Below are 19183 nucleotides of genomic sequence, written 5' to 3'. Positions count from 1 at the left end.
CTACTTTTAATAGCAGGTGGAGAGAAAATAGCGAGTTAGAAAAAAAAAATGATAAAACGAATTTACCCGCATGTTATGTCTTTTTCGCATTCTGCATCGTCAAATGGTTTTAGAAAGAAATTTAAATCTTTCAATCATCAAATTCAGTTAGGGAAAGGACTTTGATAGTAAGTAGTTATCCAAAGGTCTCGGTTGACAGCTTATGACTACAGGTTGGAGACGCCTGGCTAACTAGGGGTAAATTGTTCTAAACGCTGACCTTTAACAGAACTGAATCAAGAGCGGAAGAAACTCGTATCGAGGTAGGAGGATTTTCTTTCTGAAAACTAAGGTTTTCTACCACTACAAAACATTAAAATTTTCCGGTTAACACGAGTCAAAAGAAAAACGTAATATACTCGCTTCGTCTTAGTTATATAATTCTAAACACACACACACACACACACACACACACACACACACACACACACACACACACACACACATTTGTAGTTTTTCAATTCAGATTCCACCTTTATGTAAACCCGAATTACATTCTTACATACATACATGCGCACAGAATTCGAAGCATATTACAAAGTACCGTATATTTGAATCTAGATTAATGTATCTCAAAACTACGTAAAAAATATTCATTTATTTACGTCTCATCTTCAAGTGGCTGGTAAGAAGCCAATTCAGGTTCCAATAAGCCTGGTGGTCTCATGCTGGCCGATAAAAATCCAACTATTACAAACGCAATCTTCCAAGCTACATTGGGATTCGAATCCCAAAGCGGATTGTCTACTGTCAAATCCACTTTTTGAATTCGAAGTAGATATGAAAGCAGAAAAGGGTCAAGGGGAGTGGTCCTTAATCACCATGTCCAGCTGAGTTAGCTATCTGATAAATTTAAGTTCTTACTGTTACCATTTCCCGAAAGTCATTTTTAGTCTTATTAGCATCGTTGCAGATCTCCATAGAACTACAAATTTTATTTCGGTTACAAATGTTCATTTTAACTTCTTTCACTCCAAGAAAGATATGTAGTTTTTTCTCCAATAATCCCTTATAGTCTTTGCAATTAATGTTAACTTTAATTTTTTTTAAAGAAATAATACAAAAGGAATACATTATGCACTGATTGTCCATTCCCTTTTTTATGCTTTTTCCGTGAATGTGCTGCTTTGATAAAACCAAAATCATCTCAGGCAGAAGACATCACCCCTTTCCTCACACTGTGAATTTTTCCAAAGCAAAGAGAATCTGGGGCATGGATAGTAATCCGTGAAGGCCTCGCTACCAATGTCTTACAGGCTTAATGAAGGAAAATAGACAACAAAATTAATGACAGGTCCTTGTTAAATTAGCACTCCCATTACTGGGTTTTGCATGACAATACATTAACAGTAAGTAGAGAACAGTTCTTTACTCAGGCCACTAAACCACCGATTAGAGGTCGTGTGGAGTTAAGCCTGTCTAAGTACATCAAGCCATGCTAGAAAAAGGAGTCATTATTTTAGACTGGCGAGAGCATTAATTATAATCATTAACGGTAGTAAAAATCTCATCCCACAATGCTTTGCAACTTCCTCTTCACCCAGCTGGGCTTCCTGGAAGGTTATTACATCTCATTAAACTGTTGAAGGAATGATGGGTAATTATTAATTACTCCTTCCTTCTCTCCATCCACTCCCCTCCCTCTCTGTGTCCCTGTTACCTCTAGCAACGTTATCCTCACAGGCTGGCTGGCATTCATCGTCTCCATCATGGAGATTTAGAGCAATCTCTGCCAGAAATCTGTTGCTCTTTTGTCTTCTAGTGTGGGGTGGCGGCTGTTTAATTTGTCACTGACACTGGCTAATGAAGGCATCGCTTTAATTAACATAAGAGTGCAGAGACGGAAGAAACACATGCTGAACTTGCTCAATAAGGACAATTTCTGATGCGGATGTGCCAGGAATGCGACTCGCTTCTTACAGTTGCTCTTTTCAAGTAGCGATTAGCACATCCTCATTAGTGCACTGAAGCTTAAGAGGACTGACCACTCCTTAGTAATGACGCACGAGGCAATTTACCTAGAAGACGTCGAATAAAACGATGAATTTGATTTACTGAAGAATACTTCAGTGGATTTCTGAGAAATGATTGAGTTTGGATGTCTTAATCGGTCCGTAGAAACGGTTCTACTCCTGTCCGCAGCGAAGTATTCTTGAAATTATTTAGAGATTTTTTTTTTATTGAATTCTCGTCAAATGAATACATTTTTATTCTTTAAATGCGAACCAACTTGTATACTGTTAAACGGAACAACCATTTATTTCTGATTTTTAAATAACTATTTGGGTTGTAAATATGCCTCCTGGTTTACTTGCGTAAATCATAAAGACACTTCATGGTAATAACAATTAAACATTAATTTTTGTTTGATGCTATCACAACTTTTTTTTATTCCTACTGATAATTTGACTATTTATATATCCTTCCAGGATGAATTAACTTTTATAAATTTAGGAAATTAAATTTACTATCATTCGGATTCAGCTTCCTTGGAACTTCATGCCATGCACTCATGAGCAATAGTATATTTAGGCAATATCGCATTCATCTGTCTGTTAAAACATCCCCGCATGCAAGAGACAAACAAAGCACCAATTCTAAGACATAACTTTTATAATGATAAAACGCTTTTGATGCGTGGAATGTTAGAGAAGAGTATCCGAGTTGTGGAAAGATATTAAAACTTTGCTTATGACTTTGCATATGACCATTAAATGCATATTTTTAGAAACTGTTTCTACTTACCACAGAAATTTCTCTTTTCGGACGTAAAAAGGAACGGGGTTGAATTCATGCTTCGACTGCAGATCTGAACATTGAAGATTTACCTGCAAGAAAGCAACAAAAAGAGATTCAATGAAATTGCATTCCTATTTCGGATCTAATGGGGATTGACCTAATAGCGTTCTACTTTAGATCAAAGTAGGGGATAATACCACAATGTTTTGCAGTAATTTAGAGAAAGAAGTGTCTTTACCTGCACTTACTACATGAAACGTACTGCACTGGTGTACTTAAAAGTGGTTAATCTGCATGATAAGAAATACAAGGTCTTCGAAATAATGGATAATATTATGCAATAAACATCGATGAAAGAGTTTGATATTAACCACGCTACTGGCCAGGACGTATATATACGTCCAAGTTACTAGGGATGCGAAGTGCATATTAAAATTGTAATGCCATTCATATTACATTGAAATATATGATTGATACGAAGTGTATGAGGATGCGTATTTGATCCATAATGGCCGGTAAGGTGGTTTTAAACCTCTATTCTTTTTAACAACCAGAAAGCGTAGTTTCTAAAGCTTATTGGAGTACAAATTTCAGCATTTGATTTGCCTAAATATTACAAATAAAACTCTTAATCTTGTTATCTTGATCCTAAGGCTTATACGTTGATTCTCAAGCATCGTGTTGTTTAAGGAAATTGACTACGTAGACGAGATAATTACTAAAAATATTTATTTAAATATTTGTATCCATCCCCCGCCATGCGGCCCCTCTCACTGTACGGTCTTCCCATTCTTCCTTCCCTCCTCTTCATTCATAATCCAGTAATTTACGCAGCAATTTGTATTTGCATGTTTAAAGAAGATATTTACCTTTCCTTATTATTCTATTTTTCATTTTTTTTTTTTACTGTAGATCGCAGCCAAGAAAGATTTTTGTAAGCCTACAGTACACTCGTAACTTTGTTGGGCTAAAGGATTTTTTTCGTATTTTTTTATTTTTGTATTTTTATTTATTGTTCACACGGACCGGAAACCCTGCTCCAAAGACCAAACATGGAACTTTTTCAAACCTTTCAGGTCTCCAGTAATCGGGGAAGTGGTTTGACACTGGGGAAGCGGCAATGAAATTCATCTTCCACCTAAAGACATTCGCAAACATGTCTACGACGGGCATTGGAATCAACGATAACTCGACCTAATCGATCTATTATCAATAGGATAAAATCGTCATTATAAACCCCCACAACATGTAAAAGTTCAAGAGAGAGAGACTACTCAAATAACTGCTAATATGGGGAAAATCCAGAGTTCAAAAATAATGCGGCAATCTTATTGCGAAGACATTCTTTTTCTGGTATACAGTTTATCCTGTAGAACAGGGTATCACGGTTCTTTTTCATTTATGGCCAAATTGCGCAATAAATGAAATTATTTGTTGGGTTCTGCGAACATTATTAATCACGATAATGCATGAAATCATACGTTGGAACTTCTTCACAAGTTCTAAATTTATGGAACTGGAAAATATTGAAACATCCGCCCTACTGTCCAATTCTTAAATCCTCTGTCACACTCACAGCCATCCTTTTCAGTTCTTCCGAAACATTGCAGATGAAATTCAGATGATCTACAAAGTTGTTTAGAACACCCTTGAGTACATAAACGGCGCATGAAGATATTTTTTTAAAAACATTCATCTTTACTTTTCCCTTAACCTTCATATTTGTTCGCATTCTTGGCCCAGTACGAAATTTTTTTCTAACCCCAAGTGGGGAAGGGGTGTATTATAGTACGTTAAAGGATCTTAACGAAGTGAGGAAACCAGCAGTGTCTTCCCCCGTGTGATTTTACAGGGTTGGAGGGTGAGGGATTTAGGAAAATGAAAAGAAGCAAGGGCTCATCATCTTACTTATTCCAACGATGATGAATACATGTTTAATGGGAGAACGCAGCTCTGTTTATTAGTTTGGCGCCAAGAAGGCGAGTCACAGAGAGCGCGAGGATGATGGTGAGTCGTCGCCAGCACTTCTACAAGGGAGGACAGATTGATTAATCTGAGCAGTTCTTCTGACTGCCGCCTCTCACTGTCAGGCTTGTCTCTAATCTTCCCAAGCCGTCAGGGGAACAATTATTTCAGCAGGAAATGAGGAATGCCTAGAAAGAAGCGCGGTTATACCCCCCCCCCTAAACACTCCTCTCCCCTTTACTTGTATATAGAAATAGTGCGTAAACCCTGGGGTCCGGGATGACAAAATGCCCTTACCGATTTTCTTCCCCTCTTACTGTGGTACTTGGTGTGCTTGTTGTTTTTTCCTCGGTTTTCTTCCCCCCTCCCCAGACTTCCCCTCTTTTTTTTTATCTGTGTACTCACAGGAGGACGGAATATCGTGTGATTCTCGACTGTTTATTCTTGATTGATCTTGTTTGCCCCCCATCTACCCGCCTTTAATTACGAGACAACCTGGAGCCTTGTCTGCCCACGCCAATTAACTCTTCTTTGGGATGCAGGAAATGATGCCACGTTCTTTCTCATTCTGCTCTCTTTGTCTTTTGTTGTCTAAGTAATCTTTACTCTTTCTTTTACTACTCCCCTCGCTTTTCTTTCTTTTACTACTCTCTTTCTGTCCGTTTTTTTTTTTACGCAGAGGTTTTCTTGTGTGTGTTCTTTTTAAACTTCTGATGTCCTTTCTAATTTCTTAAGTTTGTTTCCAGCATCTTACATGTGTTTTTAGTAGACCGTTTTAAATTCCTTTCTCTTAATTTTTATCGTTTAGTCATCTCGGTCATCTCTTGCGAATGTCTTGAGTTTATTTCAATTTGTAGCTGTTTAGAAAACCAGACTGTAATTAACTTCTCTTACTGAGTGCTACTACGAGAAACAATTGGATGACAGCCAGTGTATTTTGTGTGAGTGCATGTGCGCACGCACAAGTGCTGAGGAAGTTTAGAAATAGACACGATTATTCATGCATTGCAGTAATTATTTCGTGGTCACACCGATGGGATTGGCTCATTTAAGTACTTAGTCATTCCACTCACTATTAAAGTTGAAGTGTGTCATCTCACGTTTGATATTTTTTTAAACCTTTCTTATAATCGTATATTTCTCCAGAATATCATTGCCAGAATACCAACATAAAAGTAGAAAAACAAAAATCCGATTTGTTCTTGTCTCAAATTCTTTACTGTCCACAGTAGGGCTATAAGTGGATGGATAGATGACAGTATTTATGAGACTGGATAGATGTACAACCTGTAAAGTGTTTCGGAGATGCCTGTGGACCAGAGAAGATTTGTGAGCCAATTCTGGCGCTAGCAGATTCAAATGGCTAATGTAATAAATAAAGATTTGATGTCTCATTTTTATGACCTGTTCCCATGCTTTTTCTTTTTTACCTGAATCTCAATCTCGGAAGTCTGTAAACCATAAATACGTTAGCACTATAAGTGAAGTAATTGTTAGAGATATTGTGGGAAGCCTGCTTTCTAGACAATAAAGATCCACAATAAGCGAGGGTGATAAATTCACCAAGCATGGAAAATTGGCTACCTACTGTCCTTCAAGTCCCATTGCAACATCAATGTTTTGTAAAAACATCGATGAGATTCACACCTAGTGGTTGGAGAGAGGGTATGCTCTATTCACTGCTGCAGTATATAATTAACGCTAAGGAAACTGACTTTATCAGGAAGGGACATTATTTCTATGACTTGAATTTTGGCAGGCTGATTTGTCCAGTTAATTCGGGTAAGTAAAATCCAAGTTTAGGGAGGAAGTCATGCTGGAAGAAATCCTTGTCTGTATGAAACTGGCTGAGTTAAGTTCGCCTGAAAAGTATTTATAAAGGTTCCTTGCTCCTAGAAGGGATTTGAAAGTAAGTTTTACAACGAAAGGGATTATGGGTGTTGTGTCTGTGTCGTTATTCTGACTGCGCTACAGTGACACGAAGTCCAGCGAAATAGCTAGCATGGTTCTAAGGAAGTTTGTTCACTTCTAAGACAGGAAAAGTCTTCTAATGAGGTCGGACAATGCAAATTGCTATGTGTTGATATGTGTTGATACAAATTTTAGTTTATTTTAGCCGAATCGATAGCAGTATACACGCCTTCTCAGATGACGGCGATCTCGTTCCTTACAGACTGTCTTAGGACCACAGTTACGCCTCTTAGACAAGCAATGTGAGTTATTTTTCCACTCATTAAACACCCAAGATATCTCACCTTTTGGGAAACGAGTCAGCTCTTCTGTTTTCATAACATACCGCTCTATAATAGCTCTGCTGCTATAATAACATATCACGTGGTGAACGCATAATTAACCTGAACTTTTGTTTTATTATATTTATTTTTAAAGTTGATATTAGCAATGGAAATCCAAGTTAACGGACAAATGAAAACAAGAAATCAGTATTTTGTAAAGCTAATTAGCAATTTTCTGTCCGAACGTATGGGAAATATAAGAAAGAAATATGGTATTTTTAAAAATCTTTACTAGTAGACCAAAAATACCAAACTCGATTCCAAAATACTGAGTAAAAAGTGGTCAAAACTAAAGAAGTTTCTTGTGCCTCAAGAAATGCATTATGGGAATTACTTAGGGGTTCGGACGACGTCTCGAAAATGACTCCTCTTATTCACCACTTCTTATCTCATAAAAGACGCCAAAAATATTGATCACCAAAGGGTGCAATCTCTTCTTTTTTAGATCGAAACACTGGCTTACACCTTCCAGATGTGAGGAGCATGGAGTTATACAAAGTGTTAGTTTTTCACAAATGCTGGGAGGATTGTTGTGGGTTGTTTAGAGTTACAACTAAAGCAGCAAGGGCTATGAGACCAGCGTATTTATGTCTGTTACTAGCGTGTGTTCGTCTGGCAATTTTATCTATTTTACGGGATGAAAAACCAGAGTTTCCAGGAAGAAAACACTACCACGTCTTCCTGAGATAAGACTAACACACCTTCAGTAGAAAAGCTCTTATAAACGTTCTTCCGTCATAGACGGAATTTGAACTCTGGTGTTTTCAACCAATGGATGTCGTCGATACTGACTGCAATGCGTAGCCTCGGAAGCTTGAAATACATTTTGAATTACACATAAAATTAAATGCATTGCTAATTACATTTGAGCATATTTGAGCATATTTTAGCATATATATATATATATATATATATATATATTATAAAGTTAACAATATCTTTTTCATCATTTTCTCGTGTACCTTCGAAGGAGATTACCTGTAAAGGATATTAATAACATTCATAATTAGGAATTTTCGTTTCTAATAATATTTTGATCGAGTCTTTGTCATAACGTTCTTTGTGCTTTCAAGATTTCCTTATTTGTATCAAGAGTGGATATCTGAAATTTCAGAGTCGACATACGATGCACAGTCTGCATACGTCACATTTTCGTTTTAATGCACATGGTCACGGTAGTCTGGGAGGACTCTCTGCTCATGAAGACTTACATGATAAAGGGGCCATTTAAATTTCCGTCTAATCTCATAGATAGCCTGCTTACAGTACAAATAAAGGCTCGCATTACTTCGAGTAAATTGCAAAGCTGTGCCCCAACAAGGACTCTTCATCGTGCTTAATCAGCCTACCGATAGAGTTCCCCCCCCCCTCGATGTTATCAGGAAGGGAAGGATAGATGGGAACACTGTTTTCGTTACAAATCTAGAATAAAAGCCTTACATTGTTATTAATAGAGGGTATTTAGAATGAGCTATATTTCTTTCATCGCTGAGGTGTTTACACAGAACGAGACAAGCGATTGCAATCTCTTTGACTCTCGTTTCGTCTCTGCAAAGAAAAATCGACGTCTATTTATACACCCCATTAAATCTTAGAAGAATATTAGTTGAGTCCATAAATATTTCAAATTGTGTAAGTCAAAATGCAGGTCTGCTTACCTTACGCAGATAGACTGGAAGATAGAGGGCAATAGTTGGTATGTAAGTGTGTTCAGGTCTGATATCAAATCACAAGGCATATCAACTGGTTTACTGTTTAACAGGACTCCACTTAGACGAAAAGGACGTAAGAACTTCTTCAAGATAAGAATAGCGGAAGTGTGCTAACACTTCATTTGATGGCATAAAGAACAAGTCGATGTGTAACAGGAATATTAACTGCATAAACTGGGAAAAATTAAATTAAGCATAAAAGAGAACTGTGTACGATGCGCTAGGGGTAATTTTGGTGAAATGCATTGAGTTGTTTTGATTTCATGCCTAGAAAATTAAGACCAAAGCGAGTGTATTAATATTATGGAATGCGTGAATTTATCGGGAAGTTTTAATGTTTTGCAAAGGGAAAAAGTTTGAGACAGAAAAAGCTCTTTTACGTACATTTGAGATTAACCAACTTGACTTTTATCGAAAAAGTTGAAGATGGTCTGTGACAAGATCTGCAATGCATGCAGACGGTTGAGTTCAGTTTTAAGTTTGACGTGTCATTTCCGGTTATTTTACACAGACGCCTCACCTCACTTTTGATAATGTTCTACTTTTTTTAAAAAACACTTTCAGAAGAGACTATTATTATTTAAGGACCGGATTCTATTAACATATTCACTCCACATTAAAAATAAATCAATAATATTTAATAATCTTAATTCTATATACTCCTCAAAAATACCCTCAGTGGCTGAGTTAGATTTATAGTTGGAAAAGTAAGTTTTTTCAGAGTGGCTTGTAAATTAACTTGACTACACAACATGTTACATGAACGAGGAACGTAATGCAGTACTAAGATAAAGGATATCTGTCGGATACGCTCGCCACCCTAGTATGATGCCTGCCTGACTGGCAGAGTGGTTAGCGAGTACGCTAACCTACTCAGTCAACCAGGCCGGCATCATGCGAGGATATGTGGTATTTCTACTTGTTAAACGAAGTCTTATGGAGAAGAAGGTAAAGATAAGTTGTTACTGAGATTTTGTTTTAATATTCCTTTTAAGAGGATAAAAAAAAAAGTAACGAAATTGCAGATATTCAGGATCTAGGAAAGCGTGAGTAGGCGAGTAGCTAAAACAAGTAGATCTGTATATAATTGTAAATTTGATACATTTCATTTGAATCAATGATAAAGGCCATAATTTTCATTGAAATTCATTTAAGAAAAGTGCAAGGCTAGTGTACGTTTTAAGTACTGTAAATTGCCTAAGGTTGGCTAATCCCATTTTTCTGCTGAAAAGACTGAAGGTGGTAAATTTTTCAAAACGCTTTATACCTCCAAATAAACAGAGTGATGTGTTTATACCAGGCAAAAAATATTCCTATGATCTAAAGACAGATTCGAAACCCCCGGTCTGCGGGAGAGCAGGAAACACTCTCCACCAGGTCAACCTGATGGCAATTCATTGTTTAGATAGGTGAAACTAAAGCAGGTCAGAACAGCATATCTGCAAATTCGTGTTATGCGGGGCTAGTAAAAAAAAAGCCTTCCACATATGAGACTGGCTAATTGACATATGGTTGAGAAGCCCTAACACACTACCTTCGAACAAAAGTCTTTTCAATGACAATAAAGGTAGAGATGGATTCGTGCACAGTCCGAGTTCAATACGGTTTACGAATTCATTAAGATTCAATAGTGTTTATCGCAAAATAAATAAATAAATGATCCTCCTATAAATACCGTTCTATATCACATTAGAACTGACTAAAACAAAAGCATTCTTGAGACCTGTTTAAATTGGTTTATCATTAACCAATTATAATTAACCAATTAATAATTCGGAGAATCCTAAGTATGATCAACCAAAGGGATACTCCAAAGATGGAACTTCTAAATATTCCAAAAGAGGTGGGAGAGTTAGAGTGTTATCACCTATTCACCACCGTGCAGTAACAGATTTGACATTTGGGCTTCCTTGACCAGGAGCAGTCTATCAGTGTAATGGAGAAAGAGGTGAACCCTATCTGGTTGAACAAGGTTTCACTTTCTCAGAATTAAAGGCGAGTTTGTGTATTCTATCTGCTTTCATCGGCAACTCTTGTCAAGATCGATGATGTCCTTCACAGAAACCAGGGAGGGAAGCTTCAACAGCTCCGTGTCTTTTCCGAGCACCGCAAAGTGACAGTTGACATAACGATGGAACGACCTTCATTGGCAACAATGTAAGGACGACAATACCCTAGCAAGATGGGGAATGACAGTGACCGATGCGTTGCACGTGGAAATAATACATTCGTTTCTACCCGCAACACCGCCTCTGTTGAAAGGTGGAAATCGGTTTCCGTTAGAAAAAGAACTGTGAAAATATCAGGAGCCCGAATAGGTGACGGGGGTTTGAACGTCACCCTTGTGTTTGTTTCTTGGCTTGATAGACAGTGAAAGTTGATGGAAGCAGCTATTTAAGATAAATCGATTTCGTACAGGAGGATGGGATAAATGACGAGAATAAAGGAGGATGGAAGTGAACGATAGAAAGAGATATTGATCCAAGAATATTTAATTGTTTCCTTCCTATAACGAATTTTGATGTACAGTACTTAAAATGCACTTGATTCCCATTAAGTTTTATTCATTTCCCAAGATTCAATGCGGCTAATATGCATGTTACACTGAGTTAGTTTTTTAAAATGACAATGGAGTCGAACTGAGTGGCGTCAATATGAAGAGAACGTCACAGTTTATACGTGAAAGGGAATAAATTTTGACTTAACTATACTTTGCAGTCGTAATATTTGTGATGTTGTAAGGGATGTTCTTCCCCTCCCTCCTGAAAGGCGATTAAGCTTCATAAACGAATAGGTATTGCTTCATTTCGATTGTATTTGTATATCTGTCTTTAAATCTGCATCGCAGTCTATATTTATATAGAATAAGGTAGTTATTTCCCCTCCTGTTATGCAATACAGTTTTCTGTTCCCTTTTCTGGAGTGTCGGTCAGTTGATACTTTTCGGCTTAATTAACGTGATAAGCTCCTCAAAAAAGATTTTATTTTTTTAGTTCTGCCTTGGTTTGTGAGAGTAATTTTAAAAGTTCTACATAGAGCGCATGCGTGTACAATATGATAATATCATATTTTCGTCTTCAAGCCTGTTGTAAACCACACGCTGAGTAAATACATCGCGTCCTGTTTCTGATGTTTTGTTCCAAGAAATACATCAGAAACAGGACACGATGTATTTACTCAGCAAGTGAACTCCATATTTCAAACTGGAGTTCACTCGAGATATACCTTATGGAAAATTAAGGTTGGCACGTGCGTCCTTATCTTCCACACAGCCCCACACGAATCCTCCAGACTCTTAATATGTTCCTTAAGTTGTTCCATGAGAAACATGGAACAACTTTGATAAGTTGTGAAGCACAACTTATCAAACACATCAGAAAAAAATGCTGACAGAAATACAGGATTTACTTCAATGTTAGATAGTCGTTATAACTCGGAATGGAGATTATATATTGAAGGATGTAAATGTATTTTGTTAAATAAATGCTTGGTTGAACAACAGGAGTAGAGTGTGCAGAGTTTTTGTATAATACAGTCTTTTGAAGAATTGCTCCTTCTCATAAAGTAACGTACAAAAACCAGCTTAGTCGAGAGGGAACACTTAGTAGGCTTAAATTCAAAGATTCAGAATCTTTAAAACTATCGACTTTTTCTCCCTTAGGGCTTAGGTTATAATATTTTGATGGCATAACCTAAGTAAACTCATAGAAAGTTTATCTTTCTATGAGGCAGCATAGGGAAATTCTAATTCTGTGTCAACTTTTAGAGTCATGGAGGTTTGGTTGTTGTTTAAGCATAGAAAAATTTCCGTTTGGCATTCTAAGTTCCGAGATCCGGAAGTTCTGGTGTTGATGTTTCTGTTGCTTAGAATGACGAAGCGGCATCTAAGGTCAACAAGCTAGCATATAATGTCTACATTGACTGTTCCATGGATAGTTTGCCTGTTGCACGAGGATAAACCATGCCCCCTAAAACTTGAAATGCATCTTTCTTTCCAACTAAAGGGCATATCTGTTTTTCGGATGTTATTGAGATGCAACTTTATGGGAGACTTGTAAGATATGCTTCCTTTTCATATACCCTGGGAGAAGAATATTTTTAATCAAAGAAATGAATCCCAAGAGTCGTCATTTCTCAAGTTGATAGCTACTAGTATTGTCTGCGAACACTCAGACAATAGGCTGTGGGTTCGAATCCTACCACTGCCTATCCATGCGGACAAATAGAATGAGAGCATAGAATATGTTATATGAATAATACATTGATATATTTTCCAAATTTAAATAAAACCCTTCTCTATTGAATTGCTTCATATTATAAAAATGTCATTTAACTTACTCATCCTTATATCTGGAGGCGATTCCGACATGCTTTTTGTTGAGGTTTTGAGGTTTTCTATTCATTAATAATATAAAATAAGACTATTTGTTTTTAATTAAATTGTAATCATTCACAGATTTAATAAATGAGATTTCATAATTTCATTCTGCCGTAAGGGAATTATCTCGTAGGATTGTGATCTAAGCAGTGCTGCCCTCTAAATCAGTTTTTTTTTTAAGTTGTTACTTACAAAAAATCAGGTGACAAAATTTTTCTTCTCGCAAATTCCAACTTTTACAATTAAAATGCAACAATAAATTAGGCAATGTAATAAAAATTAAAACAAACAATAGTGATGTACAGGTAGCCCTCGTATAACGCGGATGTTAGGTTCCACAGAAATGCCGCGTTATATAACTCGTGTTATGCGAGACCCAGATCAAATAGAAAAAGTAGGGTTAGGTTCCGAAATCGTTTTTTTTTTTAATTATATAAACAACAATGACATATCCAACAAATAATATTTTTATTTAATTCAGGTAATTCATGTAAGTTAAGAAAACATAAACTATGAAACAAATACATAGTATAAAATTACAAATTGTACGTAAACTTCATTGCACATAATGCATAAATGTTTTAGGCAAAATAAAATAAAGTGCATATTTTAATCGTCATCGCTGTCTTCAAAAATAATATTTTTGAAGACAGTGATGAATTTCGTAGATGTTCTTTATTTACGAGTGGCCGGATGTCGTCATCACTTGAAATTTCTTGGCCATCATTTGTATAATTCTCATTGCATACTTCGGCTGGTTTAGTTATCAAGAAGTCACTAATAAGACCTTGCTTACCACTATGCTGCATTTTTTTTTATTAAGTTCATAATATGGAGCTAAACAAATATCTAATTGTCTCGTGAATTTTCCGGAGCGCTCCATTGAGGAATCGTTATCGGTAAAATAACTTCCCAACTTTCTTGCCAAGTCCAATCCTTCTGCTACTTTCTTTAAACCGAATTCTTTAACGGATTCATCACAATCAGAATCTTCGGCAGAACTTTCACCGCCATTTGGTTTGACGTCATCTTTTAATTGTACCAGTTCCTCCTCATTTAAATCTGTTTCGTCATCAATTAATTCACTAATTTCGTGTTTAACCATATCGCAAAATCCCTCTAAGTGGCCATTACTATAAAAATAAAATTCTTACATAAAAAAGCATTACGTATTGTATGTATAGTAGAAAATGAAGACAATTTTCAACAAAAAAAAGACATTATACGGTAAACAATTGACGTATATACATGCTAAGGGGTATTTCCCCTAATATAAATTCACTAACTACATGCGCGATACGGGCTGACGCAAATTTAACGAATATAAAATTTGATTTTTAAGTTGCACGGTGTAAAATATATGAAAAGATAAAGGGTTACTACAGTTTGTAGACCGTGTTATATCGAAATCGCGTTGTATAAGTACCGCGTTATACGAGGATTACCTGTATTTTTGATGTATCTTAACAATTCTCTTTCTAATTTTTAAAATTAAAAATTTGTGTGTTGAATTTCGAGCTGTACAATGAAGAATTCAACTGTTCGTACCAAATCATTAATATAAATAACACTAATAAAATACGTTATTTAATTGTCACAAACACTGGAAGAATATTCCCTTTTATATTGGAAGCCGCTGATAGAATTTCAAACAATAATTACGTACGTATTATCATACACTGTATAATACATACTGTACACGCTCATGCGCCTTGTGTGGAAATAGAGAGACAGAAAGATAGTCTTGTTTAATGGATAAAAGGCAGTTACTGACGGTAATTAACGTGTTCGCCATGTGCAACCAGTCCCACACGTAGGTAGGAGGGGATGCTAATAAAGAAGTCTAATTGCGGGTATTAATAGGCACACCGTGTCAGCGTATGGACTCATTATTGACGGCATTCTACTGACGCTAAAATGCACGGAGTGCAGCATAAAAAATAAGGCATCGAGCGGAACTTCACTTGAACTTGACGTATCGAATGACATTGTGGCAGACCCTTAGACCACCACAATATCGGCGGTGAAATGATTTATCACAGATCATGGACGGTTTGAGAGTCGGCGCATTTGTCTGTTGAAAACACACGCGAGACGAAGAACGAGGGATTGGGGGGCTTGATGGTGAGGTGAGGGGAGGGGGAAGAGAACGAAAATACGGAAGGTAGGTCTCTCTTTCTCTCTTTCCTCGCCTTCACGCGTACACTGTAATTGTTACAAGCTCTTTCAACAAACCGCCAATCATCGGTCTGCCACCTTGTACATTCCCACGGGCGCGCGCGGTAGGCAGAGCGAGAGACACTTCGACAGCGTTGCTAAAGAATTACTCGCGTGGACAGCGGGCTCTCGTGTTAATGAACGCAGAAAGGCTCTGTTGAGGCTAATAATGGATAAACAGTGACATAACCGTAGCGGTTCACGGCATGGAGAAGGGGCACCATTGTCAGGTCACACGATAGTGTGACGGAGTCATCTGTCTTGCGTTCGACTAGCAGACTTGCCTTGGTTAGTGTGCTGGCTGAAGGGGGGAAAAAGAAAAAAAAAACAGAAGCTATGTATTGATAGCGACCTGTTTCAGTGGTTAGCTTAGTCGTTCTCTCTTTCTATCTCCCTCTTTCTGTCTTTCCTTCATCCCTGAATCTATCTGTTTCCTCGATAAAGGATCTGGGTAATCAGGCAAACTGAATGCGCTGTCGGGGGACCACACGGGGCATTTGACAGCTCGGGCTTTACAAGTGTTGGTTCCGCAGCCTTGTACTAGGCCGCAAAAGCGATGCGTGTCATGCTAAATTGAAAAGGAAGGCGACAGGTGTCATCTTTCTGTACAGAACTACAAAACTGTGGAATCAATAAACTGAATGTCGTGGCACTTTGGACTAAGAATTGCTTCTCAATCGTGATGGGACTGGAAATGCATTTGTTCAAACTGGAAAATTGAAATAAAATATTTTCCTCTTGATGTGATTCTCATTATGAGGGCAGCGATGCTAATGTCTCGAAGATTATGCGTATGAACTTAAGAATTTTGTTCAGATGTGCTCTAAGAGCATTTACTTGTTATAAAGCGAAAGGAATTGATGATGGTAAGAAACAATGCCATATTATAGAAGTAATTTGAGGGTTAACATCGATGTCATGAATTATCGTTTTAGCAGGATTAATATCCTTACGAAACGCGGCTAACGAGCTACTAAATATGAAACTATTCTTATGAAATATACAGTAAATCTTAAAATTATCGATTCAAAATAGAAGCTTATTATAGTTCACCTTACGTATGTATATCACAAATATCTTTAGGCGTAGATGAATTTCGCCGACTGGTGCGAGTTCATCTCCTTCCTTAATGGAAAGTACTGTGTTTTGTCTCTAGAGCAAAGGTTTCACGATTCTGTAGTTATCTCACCTATACGGTATAATACAAATGTACTATGTGTGGGATTCACATGAAAAATAAAGCTTAGTTTTTTTTTTTGTTATTATTTAACCAAAAAATATCGTATAATTGGATACATAAGGAAATGCGAAAAAAACTGTTTCAAAAATTCTGGATGCTGTCCAGATAGATAGATAGATAGATAAATAGAGAGAGAGAGAGAGATTGACTTCTATCGGACACATCTAAAAAGGCATCAACAATGGCATCATTGTGATGTCCCTTTTCTACAGAAATTTGCAGCTTCAAACTCCTCTTACTTACTACACGTTATTTTCATTTGTTATTTTCGTTATTTTCATGTTGTAGAATTAAAACCTATTCCTCATCCACTTATGATCTAAAACCATTCAGGAATAACAAATGTCTTGTGCCTTAGAATTGCCTGCCTAAGGCACTAGCTTACCACATGTCCTCAGCAGTGCATAGATGGAATTTTCTGTTAAAAATGAAGAAACAAAAGGTGTGAAGAGATAACAAAACTGATACGCAGCTCAAGCAAATGTAAAAGTAAATGTAAATATAAAAGACAGCTGAAGTAAAAACTCAAATAAATTTATTGAACGAGCTCTTTCTTAGAGTATCGTAAGCAGCGCGATTGATGCAAATACAAATAATAAATAATAACATTGATGAATCTATTAAATCTTATTAAGGTGATAAAATTGCGAGTAACTAATAGAAATTATTAGAATATATGACACGTTTGATAAAGAGTGTAGGTAGCAATGCTAACAAGTAACAATACGAGAAAAGTTTTAATGATTGCTAAAAAAAATAACGAGTAGCTTCAAATGAATAATTAACCAATCGTACACTGAAAGATTCGGACATGTTTAAAGAGACTTTGCTTTATATCGAAGAAATAAATCACCGCGCTTTAATCCTGGTCATGAAAGGGTGATGAATTTATTATTTCATAAACCGTGCATGTACTAAAGGTTTGGAAAATTTTGTTTGGATTGTTAATGCGCTGGTGAAGCAGCAACTAAGCCTTGATGTCAGAGTGCGATGTTTGAATTATTTCATGAAGATTCTGTTGCGTTGAACCCTATTGGAATGGCCTAATAGGATTCTTGTTACCCTTTGACGAGAATTAGGGCGAAACAGCTAATGCCATGAAGTCAGCGTATTATGTCTTAACAGACTTAATTGAATATACGTTCTTTGGCTAGTTTGTCTCCTTTGTGGAGTGAAAAATCCCACAACATCCGTATGAAACTGGGTAACTCACATTCAGTTGAAAACGCTTCATAAAGTTTTTTCTCGTCTTTGATGGAATTCGAACTCAGAATTGCTGGTGATGTTTTAAATGGACTGAAAAGAGGAGGGGGTAATCGCGGATGCCATTAAGGCATGGACGAAGACCAAGTCAAACAGACATAAATTTTCTGTATCGTGTTCTGTATCGCATATTTTCTGTATCGCAGAATCATTGCGAGAGTATAGAGTGTGGTATAATTACTGAAAAGAAATCATTACACGTGTTTGGAGGACAATTCCAGGACACTGTTGGTAGGCTTAAGCTTGCCTTTTGAGGAAAGACCTAAGAGTGAACCCATCAAGAATGCGAGTTTCCCTTAGATGCTTTTTTATTCCCATAGAGGAAAATCTAGGCCTACCGAATGGAAACATTGTACAAGCATTTGTAAGGACACGTGATACGAATACCTCCTGAAACTTGGAATGATATGACATTAATTCAATCAACTAATTATTTAAGTTTGGCAGACGATTACAAAATGCTACTGTCATCGGATTAAACTATAATGGATTAATCTTGATGTCATAATGCTCATCGAATGCTTAGCAGAGAGAGAGAGAGAGAGAGAGAGAGAGAGAGAGAGAGAGAGAGAGAGAGAGAGAGAGAATCTATTCAAGCTGTTACGATCTGATGTTAACAAAAGAATAGTCAATAGTTCGTATTTAGGCTAGCTAGTTGCTTAGTATTGAAATTAGACAATTGACGTCATCTCTCTAGTGTTTTATTTTAATCAATTCTGGGTGTTCCAAAGATGTGTATTTTACTAATAGAGAATTTGAGTTACGAGAAGGCGAAACTTCTCCACATGCACATGAAACTGACTAATATTTCGGTCACTTGGATATTCTCTGACATGGTATACTTCGCACTGATACCGCAATATGAGTGCGAAGTATTCTGACACCACCTTTAAACCAAGAAAATGAGAAGCGTGGAGATGCTAATGAAATCAAAGAATAAAAGAAGGGAAATCACTAAAGAATCGTAACATACCGTTGGAAAAAAAACGAATATTATTTTCATTAACAATAAAAAATTAATTATCAAACTTAAATCAATTTAAACCGCACGAGGTGTGAAAATCAATTCCCGGAATGATAGCCTCGTACTATTGCACATATGTCAAATCCATCAGAACTATGCGATTGTACATGTTTCGACATGTCTTCTATTTCTTCCTTTTAATGATTATCATGTTATGGGAAAGTAATCGGCTGTATTAGGGAAGGCGACCAACCAAAAACAATTACTGTTCATTAATAAAGAAAGAAAGATGGAGAGCGCATTTGCTACAGAGTAAGCACGAGACCAACTGAAATGAGCTGAGTCCTTCATTGGAAAGTAATGAACCAGATT

General features: G+C 36.8%; 1 protein-coding gene across 1 annotated transcript in view; it reads right to left on the bottom strand.

Annotated features, from left to right (window-relative positions):
- The window catches only part of LOC150098019 (uncharacterized), a 90554-nt gene that overhangs the window by 47469 nt on the left and 23902 nt on the right, over window positions 1-19183 (bottom strand). Inside the window, exon 2 of the mRNA XM_090406255.1 lies at window positions 2785-2867. Coding sequence (XP_090262381.1) covers window positions 2785-2833 — 49 coding nt within the window. The 5' untranslated portion in view covers window positions 2834-2867. The remainder of the gene's footprint in view (window positions 1-2784; window positions 2868-19183) is intronic.

The sequence above is a fragment of the Typopeltis vanoorti genome, chromosome 16 (assembly GCF_054136105.1).
Source record: "Typopeltis vanoorti isolate ZY-2024b chromosome 16, IOZ_Tvanoo_1.0, whole genome shotgun sequence".
Classification (NCBI taxonomy): domain Eukaryota; kingdom Metazoa; phylum Arthropoda; class Arachnida; order Uropygi; family Thelyphonidae; genus Typopeltis; species Typopeltis vanoorti.
Note: the sequence above shows the minus strand (reverse complement) of the source record. Positions and strands in the feature narration are given on the sequence as shown.